Below are 15047 nucleotides of genomic sequence, written 5' to 3' on the forward strand. Positions count from 1 at the left end.
AAAGGGTCCTGGCTCCGGCTGTTTTGTCCTCGGTCTCCCCAGGATCCCCCCATTCCCGGAGCCTGGCAGGGCTGGCACAGGCTCGGCTGCCCTCACCTCTCGGCCAAAACAAGCTCCTGGCTCTTCTGCTTGCAAAGAAAATAGAAAAAAAAAAAAAAAAATCTGACAACCTTTTAGAGCCTCGGAGAAGCAGGAGGTACACTGGAAAACGGGTGATCCTGGGATTTACTTTTTTTTTTTTCTTTTTGACAATCTCATCGTTTTGGGCCTGACTCACGGCTTTTGAATGTTTGGGACGGGCAGCAGCGGGGAAAAGTAGGTTTGCTCAGCACAAAGCAGGAGGGTCGGGTTGTCTTGTGCAGGGACAAGGCGCCGCGGGGGGGGTGTGCGTCGCCCTGTTCCCAGCCCCTCTCCATCCTCGCCGGGGCTCGCGGCCGCCCCCGGACCCGACACGGCACGGGGGCTGGCCCCCCAGCATGGCACAGGAGGCAGCCCCCGTCCTGCTGGTTGTCCTCGCCAGGCTGGTGTCATCCACGTGGCATGAAGGTGAGTGCTAAGGTGTGCGGGGACCCCCTCAGGGGGGGGAGATGGCAGCCTGCAGGGTCCTGCTCCCCTCCAGGGGGGTTGCGGTGGGGAGGGAGGGAGGGAGGAGACCCCTGGTATGGTGATGCTGGGGAGAGCATCGGTGCCTGCGGGGTATGGGGTCCCTGCTGGAGGGTGCTGTGGGGCGCAGAGAGGAGGGGGGGGGTGCTGGGGGGGCATCCAGAGAGGAAAAGAAATGCAGTCTCTCCATCACACCCCTGCCTGCGGGAGCGCAGCTTTCCTGCTGACGCCTCCTTCCCACGGGGGCCATCGGCCGGCAGATGTTTGCCTGGATGGAATGCTCGGATCCAGCCCCCCCGTCCTGCTCCTCCGGCCAGGCAGCCGGGTCAAGGATTAAAAGCCCTTGCCCTGTTTCTGGGGGGAAGGATTCCCCCTTCCCTGCTCCCATCCCCTTGCCCCGCTGCCAGCATGGGGATGCTCCTGCCCGGTGCAGCTGGCCCCAGGTGAGAAGGAGAAGGCACGAAAAGGGAACATGGCACATCTAACACAGCGCACCAGGGGCTCAGCAACCCACCCCCACACACATTCCCCCTTCCCCGGGAAGCAGCCCTGCTCGCCAGGCCACCGCCAGCCCCACAGATGCCAGCCCTGCGCTTGCCCTGAGCCCCTCTGCTCCCCGGGGCAGGGTGGGGATCAAAGGCTTTGTGGAAAGGAGTGGGCGACTTAACGAAGCTCTGTGGGGAGCCGCGAGGAGCCAGTCGCTCTGTAGTAAAGTTCATGTGGGAAAGATTTGTAATGGAGTTTCCTCCCCGTGCCGGCGGGGCTGCTGCTTGGACTGCCCTCGGCGGATATCCCCTTCCCAAAACCCGGAGCAAAGGGAAGGGGGAGATGGCTGCAGCCCCAGGGGTCCCTTCCCGGGCTGAGCATCCCCGCCATGCCGGAGTGGGGGCTGCGGTGGGGTGGGCTGGAGGCGAGGAGGGGGCAATGGCTGGCGGGGGCCTGCGGAAATGCGGCGGAAACGTGAGCTCAGTGCTGGGGAATGCCGCGGCCGGCCGAGGGGAAGGAGCCATCCCTCTCCCCCTGCACGGCTCCCTCCATGGTCCCTTGCCCATGGGAGCACAGGGCGAGGGTGACCCACAAGGCTGTCCCCGTGCCCCGTCCATGGGGCCAGGGCTCCATGCGCACAGCATGGGTGGTGTGGGGCCAGCAGCTCCAGCCAGGCTCCTCCAGCAGCTTCATCCCTCCCTGAGTGAGGGGGTACATCCCTGCCAGCCCCCCCACAGCCGAGTACGTGCCTCTCCTCCCTCGTCTTGGGCAGGAGAGAATTGGTTTCTTTCCCTGGGGACTGTCAGTGGTCAGGACAGTGCCAGGGGAGCGGGTGGAAGGAGGACTTCCCGGCAGCACGAAGCTGGGGGTGGGTGCCAGCCCCCGTTTCCTGCCCTAACCACGGCTGCTGCTGGCCATGTTTAGTCTGCGGGCTGGTGCCAGCTGGGGACTGGGCTCTGTCTGCCCAGTTTAACCCTTGATGGCAGCCCCAGGGAGGGCAGGAGAGGGTTTGACCAGGGATGGGGTCGCTTGCTGGGATGTGAGACCCCACCTGGAGTACCCCCTCCAGCTCTGGAGCCCTCAGCACAGGAAGGACATGGATCTGTTGGAGAGGGTCCAGAGGAGGCCATGGAGATGCTCCAAGGGCTGGAGCACCTCTGCTGTGAGGACAGGCTGAGAGTTGTGGTTGTTCAGCCTGGAGAAGAGAAGCTCCAGGGAGACCTTAAAGCCCCTTCCAGTCCCTAAAGGGGCTCCAGGAAAGCTGGGGAGGGAACTCTAGATCAGGGAGGAGAGCCATAGGACAAGGGAGAACAGTTTTAAACTCAAAGAGGGGAGATTGAGATGAGATCTCGGGAAGAAATTCTTTGCTGTGAGGGTGGTGAGAGCCTGGCCCAGGTTGCCCAGAGAAGCTGTGGCTGCCCCATCTCTGGAGGGGTTCAAGGCCAGGCTGGATGGGGCTTGGAGCAACCTGGTCTGGTGGGAGGTGTCCCTGCCCAGGGCAGGGGGTGGAACTGGATGATCTTTAAGTTCCCTTCCAACCCAAACCATTCTATTTTTCTATGTTTTGGGGCCGGGGGGTGCAGCTGCCCGGAGAGACGTCATGCCCCGGGCATGATGAACCATCACGGAGCCCCCTCATCTCTTTCCTCCTCCCCAGGGTCTGGCTACTACGCTGCCGAGAGTCACACCAATGAAGTGTACGTGGAAGAAGCCCCCCCTGAGCCCGCCCTGGACTACCGCCGAGGTACCGGCAACCCAAACCCATCCCTCAGCTCCTTGTGGGGAAACCGAGGCACGGTGGGACCAGGTGCTCCCACCACTTACCTCCTTCCTCTCCCCCAGTGCCCCAGTGGTGTGCCACGCTCAACATCTACCGTGGAGAGGCCACCTGCTACTCGCCCCGGGGTGCCACCTACCGCAGCAGCCTGGGCACACGCTGTGAGCTGAGCTGTGCCCGTGGCTACCGGCTGGTGGGGCCCAGCGCCGTCCAGTGCTTGCCCAGCCGCCACTGGTCCGGGATGGCGTACTGCCGACGTGAGTCTCACCCAGCCGCCTGCTTGCCCGCATCCCCGGTGGCCAGTCCCGGGGGCTGTGCCCGCTAACGCGGCCGGGCAGCCCCATTCCCTCCCCTCTTTGCTTTCTCTCCCCGTCCCCAGAAATCCGGTGCCACGTGCTGCCGGCGGTGCCGCGGGGCTCCTACGTGTGCTCGGCCGGTGTGCAGATGGACTCCCGCTGCCACTACACCTGCCTGCCCGGCTACCAGCTGGAGGGCGACCGCAGCCGCCTCTGCATGGAGGACGGGCGCTGGAGCGGGACCGAGCCGATCTGTGTAGGTAAATTCCCACCCTGCCGCCATCCTCCCAGCCCCACGCCGCTGGGAGACCACCCTCCATCCCTGGGGTGCCTGTGAGTGGCACCCCCACCTCCATCCTGGCCACTGCCGGGTGCTGGCTCCTGCCCTCCCGGCTCTGGCCCCCCTGTCCCTGCTGGTCCCTGAGGTGCCATTTAGCCCCAAAGCACGGGTTTAGGGTGGTGGCACCCAGCGCTGGCGTTACAGCAGGTCGTGCTGGTGTTACAGCAGGTTGTGCTGGCTCTGGGGTGCCCGGGCTGCTCACAGCATCCCCGGGGGGGTGGCTGAGCACCAGGGCCAGGCTCTCGTAGCCCCATCCTGGCACCCGCAGGTTCCCCGACTCCCTTTCCTCCCCCTGGGCAGATCTGGAGCCCCCCAAGATCCGTTGCCCGGACTCCCGGGAGCGGATAGCCGAGCCAGGCAAGCTGACGGCCACCGTCTACTGGGACCCCCCCCGGGTGAAGGACTCCGCTGATGGCATCATCAAGAGGTCAGGGCAGAGGCGCTGGGGGAGGTCCGTGCCGGGTGTCCCCTCCCAGAGCCCTGATGGAGACACCCCTTTGCTGGGCACAGGGTGATGCTGCGGGGCCCGGAGCCCGGCTCCGAATTCCCCGAGGGGGAGCACGTCATCCGCTACACGGCCCACGACCAGGCCTACAACCGAGCCAGCTGCAAGTTCACCGTCCGCGTCCAAGGTGAAGCCCTGGGGCTGCTGGCTGTCCCCGACCCCCATCTCCATGCCCCATGGCCTCCATCCCTCACCCAGCCTCCCCTCCTCGATCTCCCAAATTCTCAGTGAGGCGCTGCCCCGTCCTGAAGCCCCCGCAGAACAGCTACCTCTCCTGCACCTCCGACGGCAACAACTACGGTGCCACCTGCGAGTACCTGTGCGAGGGGGGGTACGAGCGGCAGGGGACCTCCCTGAGGGTCTGCCAGTCCACCCAGCAGTGGACGGGCTCCCAACCCTTCTGCGCACGTAAGCGGTGTGGGGCAGGGGAGGACCTGCCATCTGGTGGGATGGAAAGGGGTGATGGGTGTGTGGAAGGTGGTGGTGGGGAGAGGAAAGGCAAAATGTCACCTCCTTGCACGTCCCCCCCCTACTTTCACCCGCCCCCCTACTTTCACCCCAGCCATGCAGATCAACACGGCTGTGAGCTCGGCTGCCAGCCTGCTAGATCAGTTCCAGGAGAAACGCCGCCTCTTCATCATCTCAGCCCCCGACCCCTCTAACCGCTACTACAAGATGCAGATCTCCATGCTGCAGGTGAGGACACTGCCTGCCCGCCCCCCACTTTTCCCACCTCTACCCCCAGAACCCTCTCACCACCACCCCCCTCCTTGTCCACAGCAAGCTGCCTGCGGGCTGGACCTGCGACACGTCACCACCGTCGAGCTGGTGGGGCAGCCCCCACGGGAGGTGGGACGCATCCGGGAGCACCAGCTCTCCCTTGGCATCATCGAGGAGCTCAGGTAAGGAGAAGGGATGGGACAGGAGGTGGGGGGCTGTCCTACAGAGTCAGGGTGGTGTGCAAGGGATGGGGACACATCTGGGGACAATGAAGGGGGAGGTTGCAGCTGGCTTCATGTGCGATGTGGGGACACCCCCAGAAATTCTGAACACAGCATCCCCAGACCGTCCCAGCCTGTATCAGGAACAGTGTGGGGAGTAGGGCCCGAGAGGTGATTGTCCCCCTGTACTCGGCACTGGTGAGGCCTCACCTTGAGTACTGTGTCCAGTTTTGGGCCCCCTACCATAAAAAAGACATTGAGGTGCTGGAGCAGGTCCAGAGAATGGCGACAAAGATGGTGAGGGGGCGGGAGAATAAGTCTTATGAGGAGAGGCTGAGGGAGCTGAGGTTATTCAGCCTGGAGAAGAGGAGGCTGAGGGGAGACCTTATTGCTCTCTACAACTACCTGAAAGGAGAGTGTAGAGAGGTGGGGGTCGGTCTCTTTTCTCAAGTCACAGGCAACAGGACGAGGAAATGGCTTGAAGTTGCGCCAGGGGAGGTTCAGGCTGGATATTAGGAAAAATTTTTTCACTGAAAGGGTTATCAGGTATTGGAATGGGCTGCCCAGGGAAGGGGTAGAGGCACCATCCCTGGAGGTGTTCAAAAGACGGGTTGATGTGGTGCTGGGAGGTATGGTTTAGTGATGATGCTCCTTGTTTGTTGTGTGGGTGTCTATTTTTGTCAGTTAGGTTGACAGTTGGACAAGATGATCTTTAAGGTCCCTTCCAACCTAGAAGATTCTGTGATTCTGTGAAGAGATGGGCGCCACCACCCCAGGAGGACCTGAGCGCGGTTGTCCTGGGTTGGGCAGGCTCAACCCCAACCACAGCCCACCCCCACAAGCCCTGAGCGGCGTCTCCCCCTTGTCCCCCCAGGCAGTTCCTGCACCTCACCCGCTCCCACTTCAACGCCGTGCTGCTGGACAAGGATGGCATCGACCGGGAGCGCTACATCTCCCCCATCAGCCCCGACGAGCTCTTCCTCTTCATCGACACCTACCTGCTGAGCGAGCGGGAGGCGGCACGGCGGGCGCAGAGCGGGGACCCCTGCGAGTGAGGAGGGCAGTGTTGGGGGAGACCCCCAACCCCTCTACGCTCCACCACCGCTGGCCTCGGGGGACGGACACATTCCTTTCTGCTTTTCTAGTCGCCCACTGTAGAGGAGAACTAGGGTGCCGAGGACCTCCAGGGGATGGGGACAGGGGCCACGTGCCGGCAGCGTCCCCCCTGCCCAGCAGCAGTGTCCAGCTGTGGGGTGGGATGGCTCAGCCCAGCCAGGACCATGGTGGGAGACATCTGAGTGCCCCCCTTCAGGTCAAGGGGGACATGGGGACCCAGGCAACTGGGGTGCCAGAGCAGAGGAGAGTGGACAGGGCAGGGCGACAGCCTCTAATGCAGCAGCTTCACCCTCCCCACAGCCCTCCTCACCCCCCCCCCCCACAACCTGAACCCCCTTCCCTCCCCACCCAGGGCAGCCAGAAAGCCTCCAGTAAAAGCTCAGCAAAACCAGTAGCTCAGCTCCAGCTCCCATCTACCCCTCCCTTCCCCTTCCACCAGCCACGGGGCACCCCTCCTGGAAACTGCTTTGGCAGTAGAACCTTAACTCAAAATAAAAACATTTGTATAAAAGTCAGCGCTGGCAGAAGGTGTGTCGCAGAGAGGCCCGGGAAATGCATCCTTCCTGGGGACCCCCAGCCCCCCAAGGATGACCCCACACGGCTCCATCCCAGCCCCACACCCAGGGCTGCCTCCGTCCCGGAGCTGGCAGCATCCTGCGGGAGGAGAGCGGGGAAAAGAAGGAGGGAGGAGGGAGCAAGACTGTGGAACAGAAGGGTTGGGAGGAAGACGAATGGAAAGAAGGAAAAAAAAAAAACCAACCACATTTCAAAGCATTTTGCCCGAGGAGGGGAAAAAGGGAGGGCCCACAAGGACTCCGGTTCAGCCTGAAATTTGGTGCAGAGCCTAAGACAAAAGGAAAACCCTTCAAACGAAGCTGGGCCAAGAAGACTTTCTGCCCCAGCCTGTTTCAAGGAGAGTCATGTTTATTAAAGTATAAGCAAAATAAAATAATAACCAGGTGTGTCAGCCTTGCAGAGCCACGCGGGAAGGGTGGCTCCCGAGCAGCGAGCCCCGGTGCCAGGGCTGGAGCTTAGGGCCTCAGCTTGGCCATGGTGGAGCGGAGCTGGAGCGTCCCCTCGGCCCAGGAGCCTGGGTACTGACGCATCTTCTGCCACAGGTTCAGCTCCTCACCCGTGGAGTCCATCCAGTCCACAGCCTGCCCGTTGCTCATGCCTGGGAGAAAGGATGGACGCGGGCAGAAGTCACTCACTGCTGGAGCAGCCTCCTGCCCTCACCCAGGCAGCCCCCAAGCAAGGCTGCTTGTCCCCAGGCTTTGCTGGGACCCCAAGGGCTCCTCACCATTGCCCACCCCCAGGCGGACACCCCCGAGGAAGTCGTTGCTGGAGAGTGGCTCCCGGTCCCAGACCGTCAGCTCCAGGCAGATGTGCTGCAGGTCCTCAGGGTTGATGCCGTTGTAGACGAAGGTGTGGTTGTAATGAGGGTTCAGGGTCTTCTTCACCACCGGCGTCTTCCGCTTGGAGGCTTTGTTTTTGTGGGGCAGGAGGTAGCTGGGGGAAGCAGCCCCTTGGGTTAGGGCCACGTGTGCAACCGCCATCTGCCCCACGGGCTGGGGCACCTCAGCACCCCAGGACCTGGGCTGGAGCCCCACCTTCCCCAGGATGGTCTGCAAGGGGCTGGGTCTCTGCACCAACTCCACTCAGCAGACTGCAGGTGGTCTAAGAAAAGGAGAGGGCAAGGACCACAGCCTGCTCACCCCCAGCCAGGCTGCCCCGTGGCTTGGGCACCTCGGGGAAGACAATTTGATGGCAGCTGGAGGATCCCACACTGTGCCCTCTCAGCCAGCCAAAACCCAGGAGAGCGTTTGCATCAGGAGCATCTCATCTCCAGGCAGAGAGGGGCAGACAGTGACGTTCATGGTACCACAGAGAGCAGCTAGCAGAGAGACCTGTCCCTCCCCAGGGTGGCTCTGGGACACAGACAGGGAGGTCAGTCCAACCACCCTGGGATCCACACTCACCCCTTGACGAAGCTGTCTGAGGTCCCCCCGGATTTGGCAGCCGTGAGGTTCTTGGCTTCTTTGATCCAGACCTGGAGCTCGCCGCCTTCCCCTGTTTTGCCTGGGAAAAACGCAACAAGGCAAGAATTAATCAACCTTAATTTCCAGCACTGCTGACTTCTGGAAGGGTCCTGCTGAACAGCTTTCATGGCAGAGGCAGGTACCGGTCCCCAGCTGGTATCTTCTCCTGACTCTTCCCTTGCTGGCCCTACCTGCTAAGGTTACAGCAGACAATTGCTCCACACGGGACCCGATGGTCCAGCCTAGTCCAGCCCTAGGAGAGCACTGGGACCACTCAGCCAGCCCGAGGACAGCCAGGTCTGCCCCAACCCAGAGCTGCAGAGCAGAAGGCTGCAGTGGCACCACCCAAGAAACCCACCCAGACCCAGCTTGTGTGGCCACGAGCAGGTCCCAGAGGCTACACAGAGATCCTGGAGCTCCAGCACTCACCCTTCCTGCCGTTCCCAGCTCCAGGGTGCTTGGAAGACGGGATGTACTTCATGGAGACGACCAGCTCCCCCTTGTACTGGTGGAGACCAGCAGCATCCGCCCCGATCTGCAAAGCAACAAGACTTATCAAACACTGCTAAAGAGGCCAAAGCGGACATGGTGATGACCTGGTCTTGCAAGCAGCACCTCCCCATGCTGGGCCAAAGGGCTTGGCTTCTCCTAGAGCTGGTTTAGCCAGCACAAAAGCCTGCAGACCCTCCCCAGCATCACCAGGTCAGACTCAGACAGGATCCCTTCAGGATCCCACTTTGGCTCTAAGTTTGGACTAAGTTTCAGTCCATCAGCAACAGCATCTGCTGTTGCCATCAAGCTGCACAAAGGCCCTCACTGGCCGCTCTGCAGCAGGATGTCCCAGCCAATTTCCCCCATTTGTTTCCCTGAATTTGGCTCCAATCACTCCCGGCCGGGAACTGGGAAGATCTGCTCTCTGGGAGCAATGGAGCAAGCAGAATGAAAACACCTGACGGGGGCAGAGACATGTCCCACTGCATCCCAAAGGGGACTTCGTAGGGAAGCAAGGCTCAAGACAGAATATCTGCCCTTTTTTCACTAAGACAGCCCTGGTATCTGCTTCTGGGGTCTTCTTTTCTCCAAAGATCTGACTCGGCACAAGCTTTTGAGCAGCTCTCAGATGAGGTCTCTGTGCCCCTCTGCCCACGAGGGCCACCCCCGAGGACAAGGGAGGGTGCTGCGGGCAGCAGGGCTGGGGTGGCAGGGCCAGCACCTTGCCGTGCAGGGGCAGAAACTCCTCCAGGTGGCTCTCGAAGTTCCAGGCGTCCAGCGGGACCTCCACCTCCCCCAGGAAGGTGTTGCGGCCAAAGCGGTCGTGGTGCCAGACGGAGAACTGCAGCGTCCTCGCAAGCAGGAGGGACTTGCTGATCTCGTACTAAGAAGAGAGAAGGGAAAACCACCAGTGAGCAGGCAGCGCCAGGCAGGGGATGGGCTTGGTTTCCACCATCCACCACAACTCTCCAGCAGGAGAGGAGGCAGGTTTGAGGAGCAATGGACGCACGCAGGAGACTCTCTTCCTTTCCAAGCCTGCTGAAACCTCAAAGCCCTGGGGGCAGTGGTGCAGGAGCCCGTGCTCTCCAGGCAAGCGGTCCTCAGAGCCCACACAGAGCCAGGGCTAGGACTCGTGGCAGCCGGCCACCCCACCCAGTCCCACCACAAGCGAAGCTCTGCCAGCCCAGCGAGCCTCAGGTGGTCAGAGGGAGAGAGCTCAGCAAACACAGGGCTGTGGGAGTCTGGAAACACAACCACAGTTCCCATCTCCCTCCCATCCAGAGGGCACTTGGCCTCAGCGATGTGCTGCTGGCCTGGGGACGGAGCCAGCCCTTCCCGCCACCACAGTGGTCACAGTGGGGGCTGTGAAGGGCAGCACCAAGTGCTTCTGCCCTGGGGCCCAGAACTGCCTTATCTCTGCCTCTGCAGCCATGCTGCCCACCCTCCTGCTGCTGTAACCTGCCTGCAGTGGCCCAGGAGCCTTCTCCATGGAAAGCAACATCCAGGATAAGAAGGCCCCAGCTCTGGGGGGTGCCAGAGAAGCCAGGAACATGGGCTGTGACACACGTTCACATCTACAGCTGTGCACCCCAACACGGCACCCAGGACTTGGCACTCCAGCCCCACCAGGGCTTGGCACCCCAGTCCCACCAGGGCTTATCTTCCTTATCTCTTCCTCTCCTCTCTTTTTTTGCGGGGGAGAGGGCCATCTGCCAGTCTGGTTTTGGTAAATTCGGCCAAAACCACAACACCACAGCCTGGGAGTGGGGTTTTCCAGCTTGTAGGGTGCCCTGTCTGGACACGGGGCCTCTGCAGAGCCCCCACCTCAGGGCTCGGAGCCCACCCCTCCCCGGGTTTGTTCCAGCAGCATCCCCAGGGCCGAGTGCCTGCCCGGCCCCACCAGCCCACCCCTGCCCACCTTCAGCAGCTCATTGTACAGGGGGTTGATGGTGTTGCGTTTGATGGTCGTCTTGCGCTTCCCTTGCCGGGACTTGTCGGGCAGGAGGTAGGTCTTCACGTACCTGAAGGGAGGAGCAGGCAACATTTCACCCATCTCCCCACAGCTAGCCCCCCATGTCCCCTCTAGGGCAAGCCCAGGCCTCCTGCCTCACCAAACCACCCCCACTTACAGCTCCCACAACCCCACCAGCCATCGTGTGTGTGTGTGTCCCCAGGTCTCACGGGTTGGAGCGCTTCTTGCCCTCGTCCCCGTAGGCCAGCTGGCGACACTCCTTCACGTGAATGAACAAGGTCTGTGTCTTCTCCTCGTAGCTCAGGGAGAAGGAGATTCCCCCGGTGACCGCCACGTTGCCGAAGTCGCCCGCCTCGCTGTAAATGCTGACCATGCTCCCCAGCGTGCTCTGGAAGACACCAGCAGGGCTGAGCTGGGGGGAGCATCAGGTCCCTTCCAACCTAGATGAATCTAAGATCACTTGATGGTCCCTCTTCATCCTCAGCGAGGCTACTCACCACGGCACAGCCCCTCGCACCCGCTCTGCGGCTGGGGACGGCCACCCAGTGCCTCCCACCCACATGCAGGCTCCCTAGAAGAAAGCTGGGGCTCTGCTTTTTGATGGCCTTGAAGGGGAGGAAGCCCCCTCACCCCAGGAGTTGCCCACCCTCCCTCCCTCCCACCCCACCCATCATTTTTCCCTGCAGAGCAGAGCACAGGGGCCACGGGGACTCACCGAGGAGGTGCCACTGCGCATGCTGCCCCGGGCCACCCTCTGCCGATGGATCTCCACCAGGTTATCAATGTCCTCCTCCTCCTCCTCCTGCGAGGAGAGAGACAAGCCACCTGCGTGGGGAGCGGCAGGGCACAGCCAGCCAGGTAGCCAGACCCTCCACCTGGGTAGCCAGCTCAGCGGCACGCCGAGGGTCTCACCAGCTCCGTGTTGAGGCCGGGGACTGACTTGCTCCTGTCCCCCAAGGAGCCACCATCCCCTACGAAGTCCTCCGGGCGCAGGTCGATCACCGACTTGGTGTAATCTGCATGAGAGATGGTGGCACAGTGCAGGACTGGCAGAGCCCTGCTGTTCCCCCTCTCCCTCCCCAGCCTCTGCCATCTGCACCAAGAGCCCACCACAGCCCAGGGCGAACCAGCTGCCCACCCCCTGCCATGTCATGGAATCACAGAATTGTTAGAGTTGAAAGGGACCTCTAGAGATCATCTAGTCCAACCCCCCTGCCAAAGCAGGGTTGCCCAGAGCACATCACTCAGGATGGCATCCAGGCGGGGCTTGAAGATCTCCAGAGAAGGGGACTCCACACCCTCCCTGAGCAGCCTGTTCCAGGGCTCTGCCACCCTCACCCCAAATAAGTTCTTCCTTGTATTTGAGTGGAACTTCCCATGGTCCAGCTTGTGCCCGTTGCCCCTCCTCCTATCACTGGAAACCACTGAAAAGAGTCTGGCTCCATCATACTTCAGCCCACCCTTTAGATACTTTTAAATGTAGATAAGGTCTCCCCTCAGCCTTCTCTTCTCCAGGCTAAAGAGCCCCAGCTCTTTGAGCCTTTCCTCGTAAGGGAGATGCTCCAATCCCTTAATCATCTTTGTTGCCCTTCACTGGACTGTCTCCAGCAATTCACTGTCCCTCTTGATCTAGGGATCCCAGCACTGGAGGCAGGATTCCAGTTGTGGCCTCCCCAGTGCAGAGCAGAGGGGGAGAATGACCTCCCTCCACCTCCTGGCCACACTCTTCCCTACCCAGCTGAAAATGGCACCCAAAACCCCCCGCACCCATGAGTGCTCACCCGCAGGCCGCACCACCCGCCGGGGATTCTTCTTGAAGATGGTTTCGTGCTCGTCGACCAGGGCACTGCTGCGGCTTCCCGCGGTGGCAGCCTGGGGAGGAAGGGTCCCTTCAGAGGAGGGCAGAGCGGGCACCCCACGGGGGGTCCCAGCCCCACGTCCCAGGCCAGGGCTGAGCCCAGTGGAGCAGCAGCACGTACCCGTCCGTCAGAGGGCTGGGTTTTGGAGCGGAGAGGGAGGGTCATGCTGGAGGTGGCAGGTCCTGCCGGCACAGAGACCTGTTTTCCATCTCTGAGAGGGGCAGCTCGCTCCAGGGAGTTACTCCTGCAGGGGACACAGAAAGGTCTGTCCTCAGCCAAGAGCACGGCTGGGAGAGCAAGCGCTGGCTGGGAAGTGCCATCTCCCCACAAGCTCCCCAGAGCACCCCAGCCTGGGGAGCAGAGGACCTGCCTGCCTAGGGACAGGTTTCAGCCCAGAGGAACCAGCTCCCCCTCGCTATACCGAGAAAAAAGCGCTTGACACAAGGTCCTCATCCTTTGCCAAGCCAGCCTTGCCAAGGACAACCCACCCAGGAAGCCCCTCACCTGCCCCTGGTGCCAGCAGGACTAGGTTTGTGGCCATCCAGGCTCATGTTTTCCATGGACTCCGTGTCGCTTTTCCCATCCCGAGGGTCTGAGGCATCTGGAAACAAACTGCAGACAAACAAAACCACAGGTATGTCCTGTTTGGCGAGGAGGCTGGTTGGAGAGAGAGCTTCTGCGCCACCAAGGATCCAAACAGGGCGGCAGCGTCCCTCCCAAACCTGCAGAAGATGAGAGCTGGCACCTAGAGCAGAGGGGACAGCAGGGATCCTTACCTGGACCCTTCTCGGGGTGCAGGGGGGCTCTGCTGCCGGGCTGGGGAGGAGCTTTTGGACTCGCCGAGCTGGGCTTTCTGGAGGAGGGTTTGTCCCACAGTCTCTCTTTTGCTGGCTGGAAGGAGAGAGGCATGAGGAGGACCATCGCTCCAAGGCCACTGGTGGGGCAGGAGCTGCCCCCAGCCCACTCAGCACGGGGCAGAGGAGTGCCAGGGAAAGCTGGAGCATCCAGGTGGGATGGGCTAGGGGAGAGGGCATCGGTGCAGCTCCCCTACCTGCCGACCTGTGCCGCAGGGACAGACGCACCATGTCGCTGCCCAGCCGGTTGGCAAAGCGGTTGACCCTCTGGTCGTAGAACCAGTCCCCCGTCGTCTTCTTCAGCTCACTACAGGGCAGTGGTGGGCAGTGAGGGGCAACGGGGGGCTCCCTCTGCCCCACAGCCACCCTCGGTGCTACCATGGCCAAGGAGAACATGGACACCATAGACACATTCACCAGGTGGCTGGGCAGAGACGAGACCACGGGCCCAGCTACATCCCAAGTGAAATGGGGTTTGTAGGACAGGGGAGGCCAAGAGGGTGGAAAACTGGGGTGCACAGGCTGTGCAAGGGGTGTGGGGGGATGCCAGAATCAAGTAATGTCGGAAAAGGAGCAGGATGGGCATGAAGAAGACCCAAGAGTAGGGCACGACCCAGTCCTCCATCACCCAACCATGGGTGCCCACCCTAGGAAGCCACAGCATCCCTGCTCTGAAGAAGACCAGCTGGGCTAGGAAAGGTTGGGAAGAGGGAGGGGACGGGAGGAGCGTGTAGAAGGTCCCTGCCACTTGTCCCCAAGGTACTCACGCCTCCTTGGAGCAGACTTTGCAGCGCCAGGAGCTGTTTGGGCCGTAGGCCCGGCAGTCCCGGCACACCAAGTGGTTGCAGCCCCGGCAAGTGTTGGCCTTGGGGCTGATGCGGCCCAGGCTCTGCTGGCAGCGGGCGCAGGTCCGCTCGCTGTAGCGCTGGCTGCCACGTTTGGCCCCCTTGCGCCGGATCTCCAGCAGCTCGTTCTTCAGACGTCTGCTTGGACACCAACACCAGGAGCCATCAGAGCCACCCTGAGACCCCACGGCCACCCCAGCCCCACCACCCGCACCCTCACCCCTCTCCGGCTGCTTCTAGAGCAAAGCCAAGACCCCAGCCCCCTGCCCGGGCTCCCACCTGATTCTCCTCTCCTCTGCTTTGCGCAGCTCCTCATCGCGCTGCAGGACCTGCAGGATCAGATCCCTCTCCACCTCGGACAGGAAGGACAGATCCACGCCTTCCGACATCTTTTCCACCCGGGAATCTCTGGCCAGAAGCAGCCAGACGCGTCCCTGCCGTGGGGCGAGCCAGGCGGTGAAGGGCAACCACAACCCACGGGCTGGTAGCCCCGGCTCTGCTGGGTACCCCACTACCCCCATTCCCCCCCGCATCCCGCATCCCCGCACCCCAGACGCCCGCACCCGCCCCGCCGGCCGCCTGCCAGCCCCGCTGACCTCAGCCGGTTCTCCGGGACCGGGGCTAACGCCCAGCGCCACCGGGGCACCCCCAGGGGGAGGAAGGAGAAGCCCCAGGCTGCCGCACCTCCAAACGCACCCCGGGATCGGAAAGTGCCGGTTCCCCCCCCTTCCCGCAGAGCGACGGGAGCAGGATCCGTCCCGGAGCCGTCGGGGGGCGATGACAGCCGGACCCCGGGCAACCGTGGCGACTGGGAGCCGGGCAGAGCCGCCCTCCCGCAACCCGCAGGGCTCCCCCCGCTCCCCGCCCGGGGCACCGGCCACCCGGGGGGGACGGATGGGTGGCGGCCGCCGCCGAGCCCGGC

General features: G+C 62.4%; 2 protein-coding genes across 3 annotated transcripts; one reads left to right on the forward strand and one right to left on the reverse strand.

Annotated features, from left to right (window-relative positions):
• SRPX2 (sushi-repeat containing protein, X-linked 2) lies at positions 1-6516 on the forward strand. Its single transcript, XM_014954981.1, has 10 exons — positions 1-546; positions 2747-2833; positions 2932-3123; positions 3246-3422; positions 3803-3929; positions 4013-4134; positions 4236-4415; positions 4570-4703; positions 4788-4909; positions 5823-6516. Exons 1-10 carry the CDS (start codon positions 477-479, stop codon positions 6001-6003), a joined length of 1392 nt encoding a protein of 463 aa, XP_014810467.1. The 5' UTR covers positions 1-476; the 3' UTR covers positions 6004-6516.
• A 512-nt stretch (positions 6517-7028) lies between these two features.
• SYTL4 (synaptotagmin like 4) lies at positions 7029-14996 on the reverse strand. 2 transcript variants are annotated; one of them, XM_014954970.1, is made up of 17 exons: positions 14810-14996; positions 14405-14559; positions 14048-14263; positions 13478-13587; positions 13203-13317; positions 12931-13038; positions 12547-12670; positions 12349-12439; positions 11480-11583; positions 11283-11369; positions 10777-10955; positions 10514-10616; positions 9317-9478; positions 8533-8638; positions 8044-8143; positions 7365-7573; positions 7029-7238 (listed from the first exon to the last, which is right to left on the reverse strand). In XM_014954970.1, exons 2-17 carry the CDS (start codon positions 14512-14514, stop codon positions 7096-7098), a joined length of 2067 nt encoding a protein of 688 aa, XP_014810456.1. In that variant the 5' UTR covers positions 14515-14559; positions 14810-14996; the 3' UTR covers positions 7029-7095. The 2 variants fall into 2 exon arrangements, with proteins under 2 accessions (XP_014810456.1, XP_014810455.1); XM_014954969.1 differs by having other exon boundaries at positions 14722-14996.
• Between the last annotated feature and the right edge of the window lie 51 nt (positions 14997-15047).

Source organism: Calidris pugnax, unplaced genomic scaffold (genome assembly GCF_001431845.1).
Source record: "Calidris pugnax isolate Ruff unplaced genomic scaffold, ASM143184v1 scaffold38, whole genome shotgun sequence".
NCBI lineage: Eukaryota > Metazoa > Chordata > Aves > Charadriiformes > Scolopacidae > Calidris > Calidris pugnax.

Bases quoted from the DNA above. Each gene is read 5' to 3' on its own strand.
- SYTL4 (XM_014954970.1), bottom strand. From the start codon at position 14,514: ATGTCGGAAGGCGTGGATCTGTCCTTCCTGTCCGAGGTGGAGAGGGAT. The intron at 13,318-13,477 runs GTAGGGGAGCTG...CTCTCCTTCCAG, and splicing joins CCTGCGGCACAGGTCGGCAG to CCAGCAAAAGAGAGACTGTG. The intron at 12,440-12,546 runs GTACGTGCTGCT...CTTCCTCCCCAG, and splicing joins CCCAGCCCTCTGACGGACGG to GCTGCCACCGCGGGAAGCCG.
- SRPX2 (XM_014954981.1), top strand. From the start codon at position 477: ATGGCACAGGAGGCAGCCCCCGTCCTGCTGGTTGTCCTCGCCAGGCTG. The intron at 2,834-2,931 runs GTACCGGCAACC...CCTCTCCCCCAG, and splicing joins CGCCCTGGACTACCGCCGAG to TGCCCCAGTGGTGTGCCACG. The intron at 4,416-4,569 runs GTAAGCGGTGTG...CTTTCACCCCAG, and splicing joins CTCCCAACCCTTCTGCGCAC to CCATGCAGATCAACACGGCT.